Source organism: Verruconis gallopava, assembly GCF_000836295.1.
Source record: "Verruconis gallopava strain CBS 43764 unplaced genomic scaffold supercont1.40, whole genome shotgun sequence".
In the NCBI taxonomy this organism is placed as follows: Eukaryota; Fungi; Ascomycota; class Dothideomycetes; order Venturiales; family Sympoventuriaceae; genus Verruconis; species Verruconis gallopava.
In genome coordinates this window covers 180,846-193,766 of record NW_015622176.1, presented here as the reverse complement: position 1 = coordinate 193,766, position 12,921 = coordinate 180,846, and the positions used below count along the sequence as shown (strand labels likewise).

Sequence of the window (12,921 nt, the reverse complement as noted above, 5' to 3'; positions counted from 1 at the left end):
GGACGAAAGATCAACATCTGCCAAAGACCTCTTGACCGATGTATTCAGCATATTATGAAGAATTATGTTTTAGCCCAGACCGTAGGCCAACGCGCGAACGAGAATGGCAAGTATGGCTGAAGTTGGCGACACTGCGGGGTTAACTAGATTTCCAAGAATGATGCCGAACGCGGTTCGTGCCGATTACTTCGGCTGCGCTCATTGGCTTTGTACCCGGTGGAAATGCTTAGAGATCTGGGAGCTATGCTCAGTCAGCGCTAGAACATGTGACCATAGCTTTATCCTAACATTCATCAAATCATGGTGTCTGTGGAAACTATTAAGTGTGTGCGACCTAAGTGAGAAACTACGAGCTAAGTCAAAGCCTGCTTAAGGAAGACAACATGATGCGGCCAAAATTACGGCCATCTCTTAGTCGAAGAGTCAAGTATTGGGGTATCGCGCCAACTGCTCATAAAAAGCTTGGGAAAGAGGCTCGTCGTGGCTCGCATGATCTGAGACGACTTGTTGGTACGTGGAACGAACCTGGCATCCCAAAGGCAAAAAGCTAACATGCCAATCTGAGCAAAGGTCACGCAAACTTCCTCGACGTTCTTGTTAGCGAGCTTGATATCAGCGATGACGAAGTAGACGTCACGTCTTCCGGCTCGAGCAAAGTTTTGGAGGAGTGTGTGCCAAATGAGCCCTCGAAGGAGATGGGTGAAGGCAAAATGTCGTCTGATGACAAGGACGACTCAACCTCCAGTGACGATGATTGGTTGGAGTATGACGATTCGGACGACGAAGACCATGCGCTTGTCCGAACTTCGTCTGGACGATCGACAACAATCGAGGGTCAAATAACCACACAAGACGACATCGAATCACGTTCGCAAAGCGAGAATCTGGGAGATTACTTCGGATATGAGAGTACAAGCATGATCCTTAGCACTCCAGTCTTAGTGCAAAAGTCATCTCCATCAAATCTAGACAAAAAGATGGAATCCATAGTAACCGTTGACCTCGCCAGTACGGAAATGACACCCCTTCCTTCTCCGGACGACGATTAGATATGGAAATGCTCTGAAATGGGTCAAACTGCGAGATGGCTTCGAGAACCCAAGAGGTTTTCCAAGAGAATTTGCACCGGAGTTTGGTATTTGAACTGTTTTCTAGCCACGAGGAGCAAAAGAAAACTGATCCACTGGAAGCACTTCTATTGTAGACATGATTATCCACTTTTTGTACGAACTAACGATAAATCAATCTAAGAGCAGTCTTTCCACTCTTTTGCCAATACTCGTGCTCCAAATATCTACCTTCTTGTACCAGAATTCAGCAATGTATAATGATACAGCTAACAAGACAACATAGCCAATGGAAAGCCCGGGAAGCAATCCAAAACGATCAAAAAGTCGAGGCATCAACCAAAATCCTAAGCTATGCAAGACTGGACCGTGAACAAGGTAAAAAGAAAAGCTGATTTTACCTAGATATTGCACGATCGGCTTGTCGAAAAACTCCCTAAGGAGCGGGGATCTCAGAATGCAGGGAAGCAACATCAGCGCACCTATAGCCTGATAGAACATCCAACCTGACAAGGGCCCGTAGTATCGGGGCACCCATTCTGAGAGCTGCATGAAACCAGGAGTAAATTCGGCACCTGCATCAGGATACGAAAGAAGATGGAGGGCTATGATAGCACAACACCAACGTAAGATTTGTCTCCCCTGAGGTAGATACCATAGATTGGAGCGAAGGTTGACAGTCCATGACTCAGCGTGCCAACCCCAAGAGGGTTTTTGAATGTCCAGTTCGGATTGTAGCAAGGCACCCATAAACAAAGCCATATCCCAACGGCCCATCCGGAGACTGTAGAGAGTAAGCAACCCCCCGATGCTCATTCTCCACTTGAACTTCAGCGCAGCTGTGGCCAGAAGAAAAAAATATATAAATACTGAGCCATGAAACTCGAGGGGAATCGTAAATGTGTGTGGATCGTATCTGGGAAAGTAAAGCCCAAAATTGAAAGGGTTTGCCCATTCCATGTATGTTGTTGTCAGATTGCCGATAGCGTAAGTCATCTTTTCGTGAATGATAGGATGCTCTTCCCACGAACCTCCGAGCTGGACCCAAGACCAATCGTTGTACTTCGGAAATGCGGCAGGGAGTTCTGGGCCTGGCGGCAGACCTTTGTTGATTTTATCCTTGACTGCATGATCGGCCAGTGTTCGGTTGTGCTCTTTTTCCGCCATTATTTGCATTAACGCTTCATGCTCACGTATCAAACGGCTTTCGTAGCCCGAGATCCACATGCCCATCGCCAATTTCCACCATACTTGCTCGGTCGCGTTCATGCTGTTGTAGAGAGTCGCTGGTCCAACCAAGCGCGACGTCGTGTTCAGACAAAAGCTATTCCCGCTCCAATCAGCAGTAGTGTTGCCTGTAACATTAACTAGATATTGCGCATTTGATATCCTAAGGTACTGTGCCATCTCCATTGGCGTTGAGGAATTCGAGGTGATATTCGTGCACGGGCGCCCTACGTAACCAACTGTGACTGAACCGTTGATGTACTTTGAGTCGGGGCCTGTGTAGATGTCGCGTTCCGAGCGAAATATGCCAATCTGAGCCATCATCGCCACAAGGAACATGCTCAAAAGGGGGGGTAGAAATAAACGGAATGCACGTCTGAAAGCAGCGGATGCCAGACTCTTGTACGCAACATCTAGCCGGCGCGCGTGAATGGCCTTCAGAGGGTGACGGCAAAGAACGTATCCGGATATGGCGAAGAAGATGGCGACCATGGGTCTCCCACGGTGCAGGAGGCACACGATGGGTAAAAAAGGCCAGCCATTGTAGGGCTCTGGACTTCGTGGCGGTAGTGCTCCATGCCCAAGTGCAATGTGCGCCGTCCATGGCCAAAGAAAGTGGTAATTGAAGACTAGGAGGCAAGCGATCCCTCTCAGGCCATTCAAGCACGTGATCGTGTCTCCGCCTTGCAGTGGCTCTGATGGCAACATTGAAGCAGGAGGCTCATGGTTCTCATGTCCATTGTCGCGCATATGGGACTGCATTTCGACCTCATCAATCAGCGGATGGAATGGGCCTTTGTCGTGCACCGAGAGCCCTTGCGCGCCCCACGGCCTGGGTAACATCCTTCATTAATGGTGTCTTCGTTCATGCACACATCGAAATTCACTAGGACACAAAGATTTGAGAAAAGATAGACGCTTTCTCAGAAATGAAAGCGGCGACGTTCGCAACGAGGCCAGATCTCAGGAACGAGGATAAGTTTCCGATCATGTACGGACACGCAACCTCTTGGCGCACGGCCCTAAAAGATGAAACATTGAGAAAAAGCCCTGATCAGGTACCCCAGACTTGCGTACCGTAGAAGCCACGTGATTTTCACTTTTGGCATCATAACTCATCCTTCTCACATTCCTCTCGCGAGGTGGGCAACAATGACAGGGGAAGAATGGCATGAATTGTTGCTTCGCATTCTTGTTTACCAAGCGAGCGATGGTATCGTTATGAATCATAAAGTTTGAGCTGATGCATTCAGCAAAACCAAAACTAGTCCGAACGCAAAATCTCCCTCGTGCTCTCAATCTTGGTGCTGAATTCTCGACGGCATCTATACCACATCCGCCATGTTCTTAATGCAGGTGCCTCAGAAGGGAACTTCTATTTGCCGATCGTCCATAGAGCCGCGCCTCGCAAGCAGCCACTGGGAGCGCAGGGTTTCCGAGACCTGGAGCAACAAGAAAGTGTCAAAGTTCTAAAAACGAATTCAGCACGCTCTCTGCCAACGGTGAGAAAATTTGTGACTCGTTGATGCGGACGATATAGCCATGTCTGACTTTGCTACTCTGCTTAACGAATATACTAGAAGAGACAGTCCCAGGATTCACGGGATATTAGCAAAGTGCTATGATAAAAATGGTCCTACGTACGCCCCTCTCAGTCTGATTCTGATGCTAATTTCAGCGATAGGCAAAGAAATATATAGCAAGGTATCAGGGTATGAATCACTGGATCCCCGAGCTGCACCTCTGAAGGAGGACGCTGTGTTCAAGTACACGAGTGCCACAAAACTGATCAGCAGCATTGCTCTCCTCCAATGCATAGATGATGGTTTGATTTGTATCGACGAGCCTTTAGACAAGATTGTGCCTGAGCTAGGTCGTCGCATTATCAAAGGTTTATGCCCCCAGACGGGCGACCTTGTGATCGAAGAGACGCAAAACCGAATCACCCCAAGGCATTTGCTTACCCACACATCTGGGCTTGCATATTGGTTCCTTGATCCGCTCTTGATGCGCTGGAAACAGACCGCTCAAGGGTCTAGACTCTCGACGTCGTTGATGGTGCACGAACGTTGCGACAATCCGCTCGTTTTCGAGCCTGGTCAAGGCTGGTGCTATGGTGTTGGTCTCGACTGGGCTGGAGTGATCGTAAAGCGTCTACACGGTATATCGCTCGAGGAATATATGATTGAGCATATATGGAAGCCAGTCGGATTGTCTGCTCCCTTCCCAACATTCTGCATCTCCTCTTCAGCGGAATACCAGACTCGCTTGATGGCTGGTGCAGAGCGCGCGCCAGACGGTGGTTTGCGACCGTACAACTTCTGGCAAGGAGACAACGCAGTTGACCAGGACGGTGGTCATGGGCTGAGCGGAACTGCTAGAGATTGGTTGCTGGTGCTGGCGGACATTGTGTCGGACTCACCCAAGCTCCTCAAACCCGAAACGGCCGCACTCATGTTTGAGCCGCAGATTGAGAAAAATTCTCCGGCCATGCCAATGCTAAGACAATTTCGTCCTGCATGGGAGCTCATTGCTGGACCAGTGCCAGACGATGCAATCAACCACGGACTTGGAGGAGTACTTGTTACTGAGGAATTTGCAGCTTTGAATCAACCAAGGAACTTACTTGGCTGGGGAGGGGCAGGAAACACGGTGTGGTTTGCCAGCAAGGAGAAAGGAGTGGCCGGTTTCTTCTCAACTCAGCTACATCCATTTTCCGACCCTGCTGTGAAGCAGCTGGTCAACGCCTGGAAGAAGGATTTTTGGTCATCATTGCCATATTAGATGAATCAGAATTACAAGCTTACAAAATGGGACTTCACGCTCTCAGCAGCATAGCCAAAAAGCCATCCCGCACCTGCGTCAGGTCCCATCCATTTCAGCGCTGCCCAAATTATCCACTCTTTAACCTCCTTCTCGATCCAACTTGTTGAACTTCTTCTCGAAGCCGCACTCTTATTTGTCACGTCTAGTATCTTTGCAACTCTTTGAGTTCTATGAGTGCCCCATGCAGCCAAATATGCTTTACGGAGAAGAACTTCATCATTGTCAGCCCCAGACCGCTCTAATTCAGCGTTGCGAATTTCAGCCAATGTGTACGATAACGTCTCAGCGTCCTCTAACGCCTGCGCCGCACCTTGTCCGCCTGTGGGTGGTAGACCATGGGCTGCATCACCAATTAGCACAACAAGTCCATTCGCACTGTGGTATTTTTCCAAGCTAGGAACTGTGTAAAAAGGCCAAAAGCCGAGGTCATCCAGTTTTGCATTCCGGCAGATTTCTTCGATATCTTTCGGCCACGTCTCAGGGCTTGCAAAGTGACTCAGCAGAATGTCATGTAAAGCTGATTTGTCCTTGGCTAGGGCATCCCACTGCTGTCGCTCCGGCATCTCGACATTGCCGAAGAAGCTTACCTCGCTTCCTCGAAAGTCACAAGGCAGCAACCCGAAAGCACCAGTTTGTCCAAGGACGATACAAGGGAATTGTTGCAGGTCTCTAAGCTCCTCTCTGTTTGCCTTACCCATGACACCAACCTGATCCATGAATTGAGGTTTGTTCGCCTTGGGATCCACGTAGTTTCGCAAAGCCGAGTGCATCCCATCTGCAGCAATCACCATGCTGCCAATTACAACGTCGCCATCGTCAAATCGTACTTGAACGAGTCCCTGTTCGGAATTCTCCTCTGCGCCTACGACCTTCTTCCCGAAAGTTATGACGATCCCCTGTCGCTGCATTTCTTTCCTCATAGCTTGAATGACGATCTTTCTCTTTATTCGCAAGGCTTTGTAGCCCCATCTTACCAAGTTCCCCCCATAAACAAAACCAAGCATCCGCCCTGTATCACTTAGCATGTAAACTTCTTCATAGCTGAAACTATGTTCCCGTATCTGCTCATATAAACCAAGATGATCCAAAACCCTAAGAGCGTTCGGAGCCAAGGCAATCTTGTCTCCTTCGTTATAATCCTCATGTCTGAGTTCGAAAATCTCCGAATCGATTCCGCAGCGTCTCAAAAACAATGCCATAGCCATGCCCCCGAACCCGGCCCCAACAATTATGATTTCTTATTGGACATGGTGCTGTTCCGAAGTAGCGAGAATTTGGAAACTGACTTCGGATCCTGAGTCGAGAAATCGTCTGCAGAGGTCTATTATACTAGTCTGAAATTGTGTGACGACATGGACGTCTTATCGCTGGACGCGGATAAGCGCGGATACACCCATGTAACTTGCTCTTCTCTGTGACCCTCACTTCATGTATCATACGATTGATCAACAGCAGTTTATTTTCTGGCAACGATAATACAGCCTTTGACAAACTGGCTTCTCCCCCACCAATCAAACATGGCGATGCCATGCCGGAACCGGCCGATTGATATTCCATAGAATTCTAATGCGCTTTCCCTACGTCTCATGAAGCGGGCCAGTGGGCGAAAGACGTGCTCTGAGATGTCTCGAATCTCGATTTTCTCACGGGCGTATCCAATTTCCACGAGCCTTTCCCTGTATTCTTCGACAGTCACCCAATTGATGAACGGGCTGTGACCCAGAAAAGCCATGAAGCGAATGATGAGGCGATGCCAGAGCGATAAGTTGTCCGCAATGCATAGATCGTAGGCCATGAAAGAAGCGTCCAGATCCCTCTTTGCATATTCTATAACGGGCCACTTGGCAGGTTTGAAGTGATACAGTGTGTCGAGTGCGAGTAGCCAGTTCTCGTGCCCTTCCTTCCTGTTCGTTTGACAAGCTGACCTAAGATCTTCCCTCAATTCTTCGCTCCAAGCGTCAACTTTGGATGCGTCGCCGCAGTGAATCTTTACATAAGAATCGGATCGTAACCTGCTTTGGGCAATGCGGAATTGCTGCGCGTCTAGCGTGATGCCTACATATGCATTCAGCCTTCGGCTGAACTGCGCGCTGTCTCCGTTATCCTTCTGCATACGAAGGACATCTTCAAAGTAAAGAGTTTGATCGCCGCATCCAAATCCGAGATCAACGACGCTGAATGTGCTTTGGGAGTTTGACACGCTGTCGTTGTTCATGAGTTGTGCTGTCTTCAGTACTTCTTCAAGAAGGGCACGACAAGCGCTTGGAAAGTCTTCAGTGTTCTGTCGTCATTAGAGATCTATAATGGGCTATCCATCAAATGTCTCTCACCTTCCAATATCCCATGTTCATCCACATGGTCTGCGGCGGTAGTGTAATGTTGAGCTTGGCGTGATCAGAGCCATACATGCGTCCCTTTGCGCCCATCTTGAACTTTGACGGTTTTCTTTTACCAAGAGCCAGTCGTAAAAATGCGACAAGCCTTGAAAATACATACACATATGCGGATTCCGAGCCTGCGTTCTAGATTTATTGGACGTGACCAGAAAGAGTCTGACTTGACGAGGAGATTCATAGGGGGACTTGAACTTGGGCTGTGCTTTCGTGCTAAGCTCAGTTACGATTGGTCGTGCTTGCAGCCAGGGGGGGTTCACTTTGCTCTTGAGCTGGTTGGCAACAACGAAGCCAGCCCTTTAATGCTATCAAAAGTCTCGGGAAAAAAAAGAAGAAAGAAGGAAATAAAATCGCTTGTATTGCTAGCCTTTCTTTCAGTGCATCATGCTACATGTCGCTATCGTACTGAACGACCGTATTGAGCATGGTAAAACCTGTCCAGTGGGCATAGAGAGGTTTTTATAAAGCTATCGCCGGTTGGAAGCGATCCTGATACTTGAACGCTGCATTACAGGTTTTGTGCGCATCTGATCGAACATAAGCTCACACACACATATACACAGCAGTTGAGCGTGATGCTGGAGAATGAACACAACGCAAGCTCAACTCCGTGGTCGGGCAGTTCAGCTGCCAAATGCTTTCTCTCACCAGTCTTGACACAGTGCAAAACCACGCAAAGGTTCATTTTCAAATCGCGAAGCTACGGAAGGAAAAAGCCGCCTTGTGTTAAAAATCCGTCGTCTGCTGGAAGAGTAGCTAAAATGATTGGTTTCTGCAATTCACACTGTGAGCGACTGTCTCGTGTCATCACATCCCCGGCAATATCTTGTTGCGGGGTATCGGGCTAGCGAAGCACTAGGCTTTGAATGGTACCTTTCTCTTCGACTATATTCGTTCGAAGCATCTCGGAAGTGACCAAACCCTTTCATTCATGTGCTAAAAAGTCTGTATCTTCGAACGTTCAAATCTACACAATTCACTGTCGAAGGCGCCAAGTTCTTCATCATGGCCGCTACACATGACACGATGGAAATACCAAAGACATGCAAGGCTGGCGTGGTAATCAACGAAGGCCCCGACTTTAGGTTGGAGGTTGAAGATGTGCCCGTCCCGGAGCCTGGTATATTTGAACAGCTACGTAGGCTTGAAGACTTGTTGACAAATCTGCAGGCCCTAACGACATTCTTATTCGACTGAATGCCACCGGCATATGCTATTCGGACATTCACTACATGCTCAATGATCTTCCAATTCCAAAGATGTCCGCTTTTGGCGTTCGTTCGCCAGGCCATGAAGGCGCAGGAGTGGTTGTGAAGCTCGGCTCTAACGTGACGAATTGGAAGGTTGGTGACCGCGCTGGTATCAAGCCAGCGTACGATGCGTGCTTTAATTGCGAGTTATGCTGGTCCGGGAAAGAGACATACTGTGACGAGTCTCCCCAAATTGGCCTGCAGTTCCCAGGCAGCTACCAGCAATATGTTCTTAGCCCTGCGCGATACACATCGCGAATTCCGGATGGGGTGGATGATTTTGTTGCTGGTCCCATCATGTGCTCGGGCAGTACAATATATTGTTCGCTCAAAGAATCCGGCCTTAAGCCTGGCGACTGGGCCGTCTTCCCAGGCGCCGGGGGGGGCGTCGGTCATATGGGTGTCCAGCTGGCTAAAGCCATGGGTATGCGGGTCGTGGGTGTAGACGGTGGTGACGAAAAGCGCGAATTGTGCATGAAGCTGGGGTGTGAAGCATTCGTGGATTTCACCAAAGTCAAAGACGTCGCCGAGGAGGTTATCAAGATTTGCGATGGCAAAGGCGCTCACGGTGTCTTCGTGACTGCCACCAGCGCTTCCGCCTACGCAAGCGCACCAATGATGACAAGAATTAGTGGCAAGGTTATGTGTGTTGGACTGCGTAAGTATCTCCTGCTCAAGTGGAAATATGTCTTTCTAATACACACATGCTGCAGCACCCACAGGAACTGCTGTCGCCGGAGCTGATCCATTGCTTTTCGTTGGCAAAAATTTGCACATCATAGGCACCAAAGTAGGCTCCTTACTTGATACCCAACGTGCGCTCGAGTTTGCGGCTAGAGTGAGTTCCCGTGGTTCGCCTGCCGGGTAGATTGTGCTGATATTTATGCGCGACAGGGTCTTCTCAAGCCGATTTGTGAAGTCTTCCCACTTGCGAAGATGCCCGACGCCGTAGAAAAATTGCGTGCTGGCAAGATAGCTGGGAGGGCAGTTGTCGACTTCAATTCCTAGACATATGCCGAAGTCTATCGATCTTAGGACACGATATTCTAAGTACGATATGCAAAGAACCTGTGTGATTGTCCTTGAGGAAAGTTGGGCTCGGGAATAGTGGAATGAATCGTAGAAAACATACGCTTCGTATATCGGTTGACTCTAGAACTTACAGGGTTCATCATTTCTCTTTTCTTCCTCATCCTCAGATGCACTAGCCTAAGCGATGTATCCATACTCGCCGCCATCAAGTCGCTCCATATATTCCTTCTCGATCAACTTATCAATGTTCTTCTTGATTCCTGCAACATCAAGCACGCCTCTTTTTTTCGTCGCTTCGATAACCTCTGCCACAAGGTTGACATGGCGAATTTTCTTCTTGGCCTTCATAATCCGTACAATGGCCGCTTGAGTTTCAAAGTTTCTATCCTCGTAAATGCGCTCGTGCATTTCCTTGTTTTCCTCTTTGGTCTCTTTGAGCTGTACCTGGTTGATCTTGATTCGGTATTTCTCATGCTGAAAACCAGTGTTTAGAGTGAAGGTGTCCGTCTCGTTGATGTCGCGACCTGCGGGGTGCTTGCGAAGAGGTCGGAGCTTTGCACAGGCAAGGGACTGTAAAGTTCGCTTGAGCTCATTTTCAGGCAATCCCGTCTCAGCCAGCAGTCTCTCGTACGAGATGTGTTCGTTGTCATCCACGTCATTGAAGAGAAGTAGGACAATAGCTTGGAAGCTCGATACGACAATCTCCTTTCTGCCCTTTGGGAACGAGGCACGAATTTGACAATGTGCAAGTGCGTGCTTCCATTCGAGCTTTCGCCCGCTGTGCTTGCTTTTGTAGTGCTGCTCGAATCGTTCAATTTCGCAAAAAACTTCCTTTGGGATGTTGACCTTGATATCTGGATAACTCGGCCATGCACTCGCGGACAGAATATTCACATTTAGATCGATCCTCGGTTGCAAGCCGAGATCTGTCAAATATTCTCTGTACGATGCCATTTCCTCGCGGCCGAGTTCGATATCCTTGAACATCTGTTCAAGATTTTGGGTGAAGCCAGATCCACACTCAGTCTTTAATCGCGTCAACATGCTTCTCTCTGCGTCAGCGCTGGCAGATCGACCCATCAAGAGACGTCTTGCAAGATCCTTTTTGTAGAATGCCTCGAACACAGCCTTTCCTTGCACGAAGCGGAAGAGATCGAGAACTTGGTCTAGCTGGTCGTCAACTTGACGTTCTTCGTCTATGTCTTCATTGTCCTCGATCTCTTCCTGACTCTGTACGGCGCTCGCGTCCTTCTTAATGAGGGCAGCTGGTATCACTTTTGAACCACCGCGAAGAAGCAGGTCCACATATTTGGCGATCATCTCGCCAGGCTTCGAGTTATCTGTGCCCCAGGTCCCGCTTGTTTTCTTCGTTTTGTTGATGAAGACCTCAAAGGCTTTACGCAGGCCATGACCAATTTCGGTGTTACGATGGAAGGCATCACGCCAGAGACGGTCGAGCTGACCTTTCAGTGTGAGTAGCCGCACAACCATATTATCCTGCTCTTTCTCGTCGAATATGATATCCGTGCCGGTAAGATCGATCCATTCTTCGAACGGCTGTCGAATCTTCTCCTGTAACCGCTTCCGCGCTAGCAGAGAATAAAGACGTTCCAAATCCTCAACCGCGTTCTGATCAAGCAAATCCGCGATCGCGTCCTTGTTGAGAAGAAATTCCTGCTGTCGTTCAATAAGATGGTGCTCCAACAAGGCAAGCAAATCCCGCTTCGTGCTCTTGACTTCAAGGCCGAGCATATCGCAACGTAGGAGTTCAGCGTCCATCAACCGCTCTGCGTCTCTCAAATATGTGCCAAGATCTTTTGTTTTCACCGCGCTGTCGGCCCACTCACGTACAAAGGCCTGCGACTCCTTCAACAGACTAGGCTCCACAGCCTGGGTGTACACTCCTAATGCATTGAACATTGCTACCGCTTGCTGGGCGAGTCGTGTCTGGCCGGCGCCACTGCCTCTGCGGTCTGAAGCTAGAAAGTCACAGAAACCCCCGATGATCTTTGGCCGAAGCAGCTTGTCGTCAAAGATAGCGTCACGAAACAGAGACACAGACATGTCACGTATCGTTGGCCTCTTGTTTGGTAAGAGATAGGCGCGGTCCATGTAAAAGAAAATGCCACGAATAGCATCCATGTAAGTAGCCCACGCCTGCCATTCGGCTACAACATCCGCAAGCATTTCGACGTTGCTCCGGTCAACAGCGCCCAGGAGCCGATTCTTCACCTTGTCTGTAACATGGCTTCTGGCTTTAGTCTCCAGCCTGTTGTTAAGCTCCTCCCCGCGTCCCTGTCTACACACATTCTCTACCCCTTTGTACAACTCCTCCAAGCTGTAGGGAGCCTTTTCGCCCATAAAGACAGCCTGCAGACATGTATCCAACTTGGCCCAGATGTCTTCGAAGTATTTTCTAGGGTCTGCCCTTGTGACCGTTCGCAGGTTTTTGACTTGTATCCTCTTGACTCCAAGTTCGGGGTGCAGATTTGGCCGTGGTCGAGTGGGTAGTTTCTTCGACGAACCATTCGGCGAAGCAGTTAGATCGATAACGCCGGCGACGCTGCCGCCCGCCCGCGGACGCGACGAAGGGAAGGAATACATGTCGTCTGGAAGCAGGTGCTGCTCCAACATGTTCGTGGCTGGCGAAGGGGAGTGGTCGAGCTTCTGCCGCTTACGCCGTGGACTGGTCTCCTTGGCCGACGCCAGCTTCGCCGAGGGGATCCGCAGTGGCGGCAAAGGTGCCGGGACAGTTGGTTGAGACTGAAGACGAGTGGGGGATGAAGAAGTGTACGGAGAGAAGGATGCTCCGTGTTTGGAGAGCTTATACAGCAGCGAGGTCCGATGACGAAAGCAATCCGCGGTATAGTCTGCGTCGTGCACATGCAACGAGTAAGCGTCTGCACGCAGCTTCTGTGAGCTGCAAGCTTTCTCGCATATGAAAGACGAGCTGGCCTTCGATAACGATCAGTAGCAGCCGTGATTGGATGCTGCTCGCGCCTGGACTGACCAACTAGTTGGATCCTTTGAACAGTTGGGTCAGCGGCCATGAGCGTCTGCAGTGGCCTGAGGCTGCAGGCTCCATCTGTCCACCGCTGCTCGCATCCGCAGCGTCGGAAGCGAAAG

At 49.5% G+C, this 12,921-nt stretch overlaps 7 protein-coding genes across 8 annotated transcripts; 3 read left to right on the top strand and 4 right to left on the bottom strand.

Moving 5' to 3' along the window:
- Positions 1-191: 191 nt before the first annotated feature.
- Positions 192-1,272, top strand: PV09_08420 (uncharacterized protein). Its single transcript, XM_016362312.1, has 2 exons — positions 192-510; positions 571-1,272. The coding sequence occupies exons 1-2, from the start codon at positions 384-386 to the stop codon at positions 1,047-1,049; spliced, it is 606 nt and encodes a 201-aa protein (XP_016209947.1). The 5' UTR covers positions 192-383; the 3' UTR covers positions 1,050-1,272.
- On the bottom strand, positions 1,125-3,305 carry PV09_08419 (uncharacterized protein). The gene has a single exon (XM_016362311.1). It carries the CDS (start codon positions 3,135-3,137, stop codon positions 1,242-1,244), a length of 1,896 nt encoding a protein of 631 aa, XP_016209946.1. The 5' UTR covers positions 3,138-3,305; the 3' UTR covers positions 1,125-1,241.
- Positions 3,306-3,836: 531 nt separating this feature from the next.
- PV09_08418 (uncharacterized protein) lies at positions 3,837-5,078 on the top strand (the record flags this gene model as incomplete). Its single annotated transcript, XM_016362310.1, has 2 exons — positions 3,837-3,927; positions 3,979-5,078. 2 exons carry the CDS (start codon positions 3,837-3,839, stop codon positions 5,076-5,078), a joined length of 1,191 nt encoding a protein of 396 aa, XP_016209945.1.
- An 11-nt stretch (positions 5,079-5,089) lies between these two features.
- Positions 5,090-6,325, bottom strand: PV09_08417 (uncharacterized protein; the record flags this gene model as incomplete). Its single annotated transcript, XM_016362309.1, has 1 exon — positions 5,090-6,325. The coding sequence occupies one exon, from the start codon at positions 6,323-6,325 to the stop codon at positions 5,090-5,092; it is 1,236 nt and encodes a 411-aa protein (XP_016209944.1).
- Positions 6,326-6,576: 251 nt separating this feature from the next.
- Positions 6,577-7,546, bottom strand: PV09_08416 (uncharacterized protein; the record flags this gene model as incomplete). Its single annotated transcript, XM_016362308.1, has 2 exons — positions 6,577-7,401; positions 7,451-7,546. The coding sequence occupies 2 exons, from the start codon at positions 7,544-7,546 to the stop codon at positions 6,577-6,579; spliced, it is 921 nt and encodes a 306-aa protein (XP_016209943.1).
- A 677-nt stretch (positions 7,547-8,223) lies between these two features.
- Positions 8,224-12,813, bottom strand: PV09_08414. 2 transcript variants are annotated; one of them, XM_016362305.1, is made up of 2 exons: positions 9,896-12,813; positions 8,224-9,785 (listed from the first exon to the last, which is right to left on the bottom strand). In XM_016362305.1, the coding sequence occupies exon 1, from the start codon at positions 12,427-12,429 to the stop codon at positions 9,973-9,975; it is 2,457 nt and encodes an 818-aa protein (XP_016209940.1). In that variant the 5' UTR covers positions 12,430-12,813; the 3' UTR covers positions 8,224-9,785; positions 9,896-9,972. The 2 variants fall into 2 exon arrangements, with proteins under 2 accessions (XP_016209940.1, XP_016209941.1); XM_016362306.1 differs by having other exon boundaries at positions 9,927-12,813.
- Positions 8,519-9,771, top strand: PV09_08415 (uncharacterized protein; the record flags this gene model as incomplete). The annotated part of the gene is made up of 4 exons (XM_016362307.1): positions 8,519-8,633; positions 8,684-9,421; positions 9,477-9,601; positions 9,658-9,771. 4 exons carry the CDS (start codon positions 8,519-8,521, stop codon positions 9,769-9,771), a joined length of 1,092 nt encoding a protein of 363 aa, XP_016209942.1.
- Positions 12,814-12,921: the final 108 nt, after the last annotated feature.

Coding starts and splice junctions, on each gene's coding strand:
- PV09_08420 (XM_016362312.1), top strand. CDS start 384: ATGATGCGGCCAAAATTACGGCCATCTCTTAGTCGAAGAGTCAAGTAT. Junction 511..570: donor TGATCTGAGACGACTTGTTG/GTACGTGGAACG, acceptor ATCTGAGCAAAG/GTCACGCAAACTTCCTCGAC.
- PV09_08419 (XM_016362311.1), bottom strand. CDS start 3,137: ATGTTACCCAGGCCGTGGGGCGCGCAAGGGCTCTCGGTGCACGACAAA.
- PV09_08414 (XM_016362305.1), bottom strand. CDS start 12,429: ATGTTGGAGCAGCACCTGCTTCCAGACGACATGTATTCCTTCCCTTCG.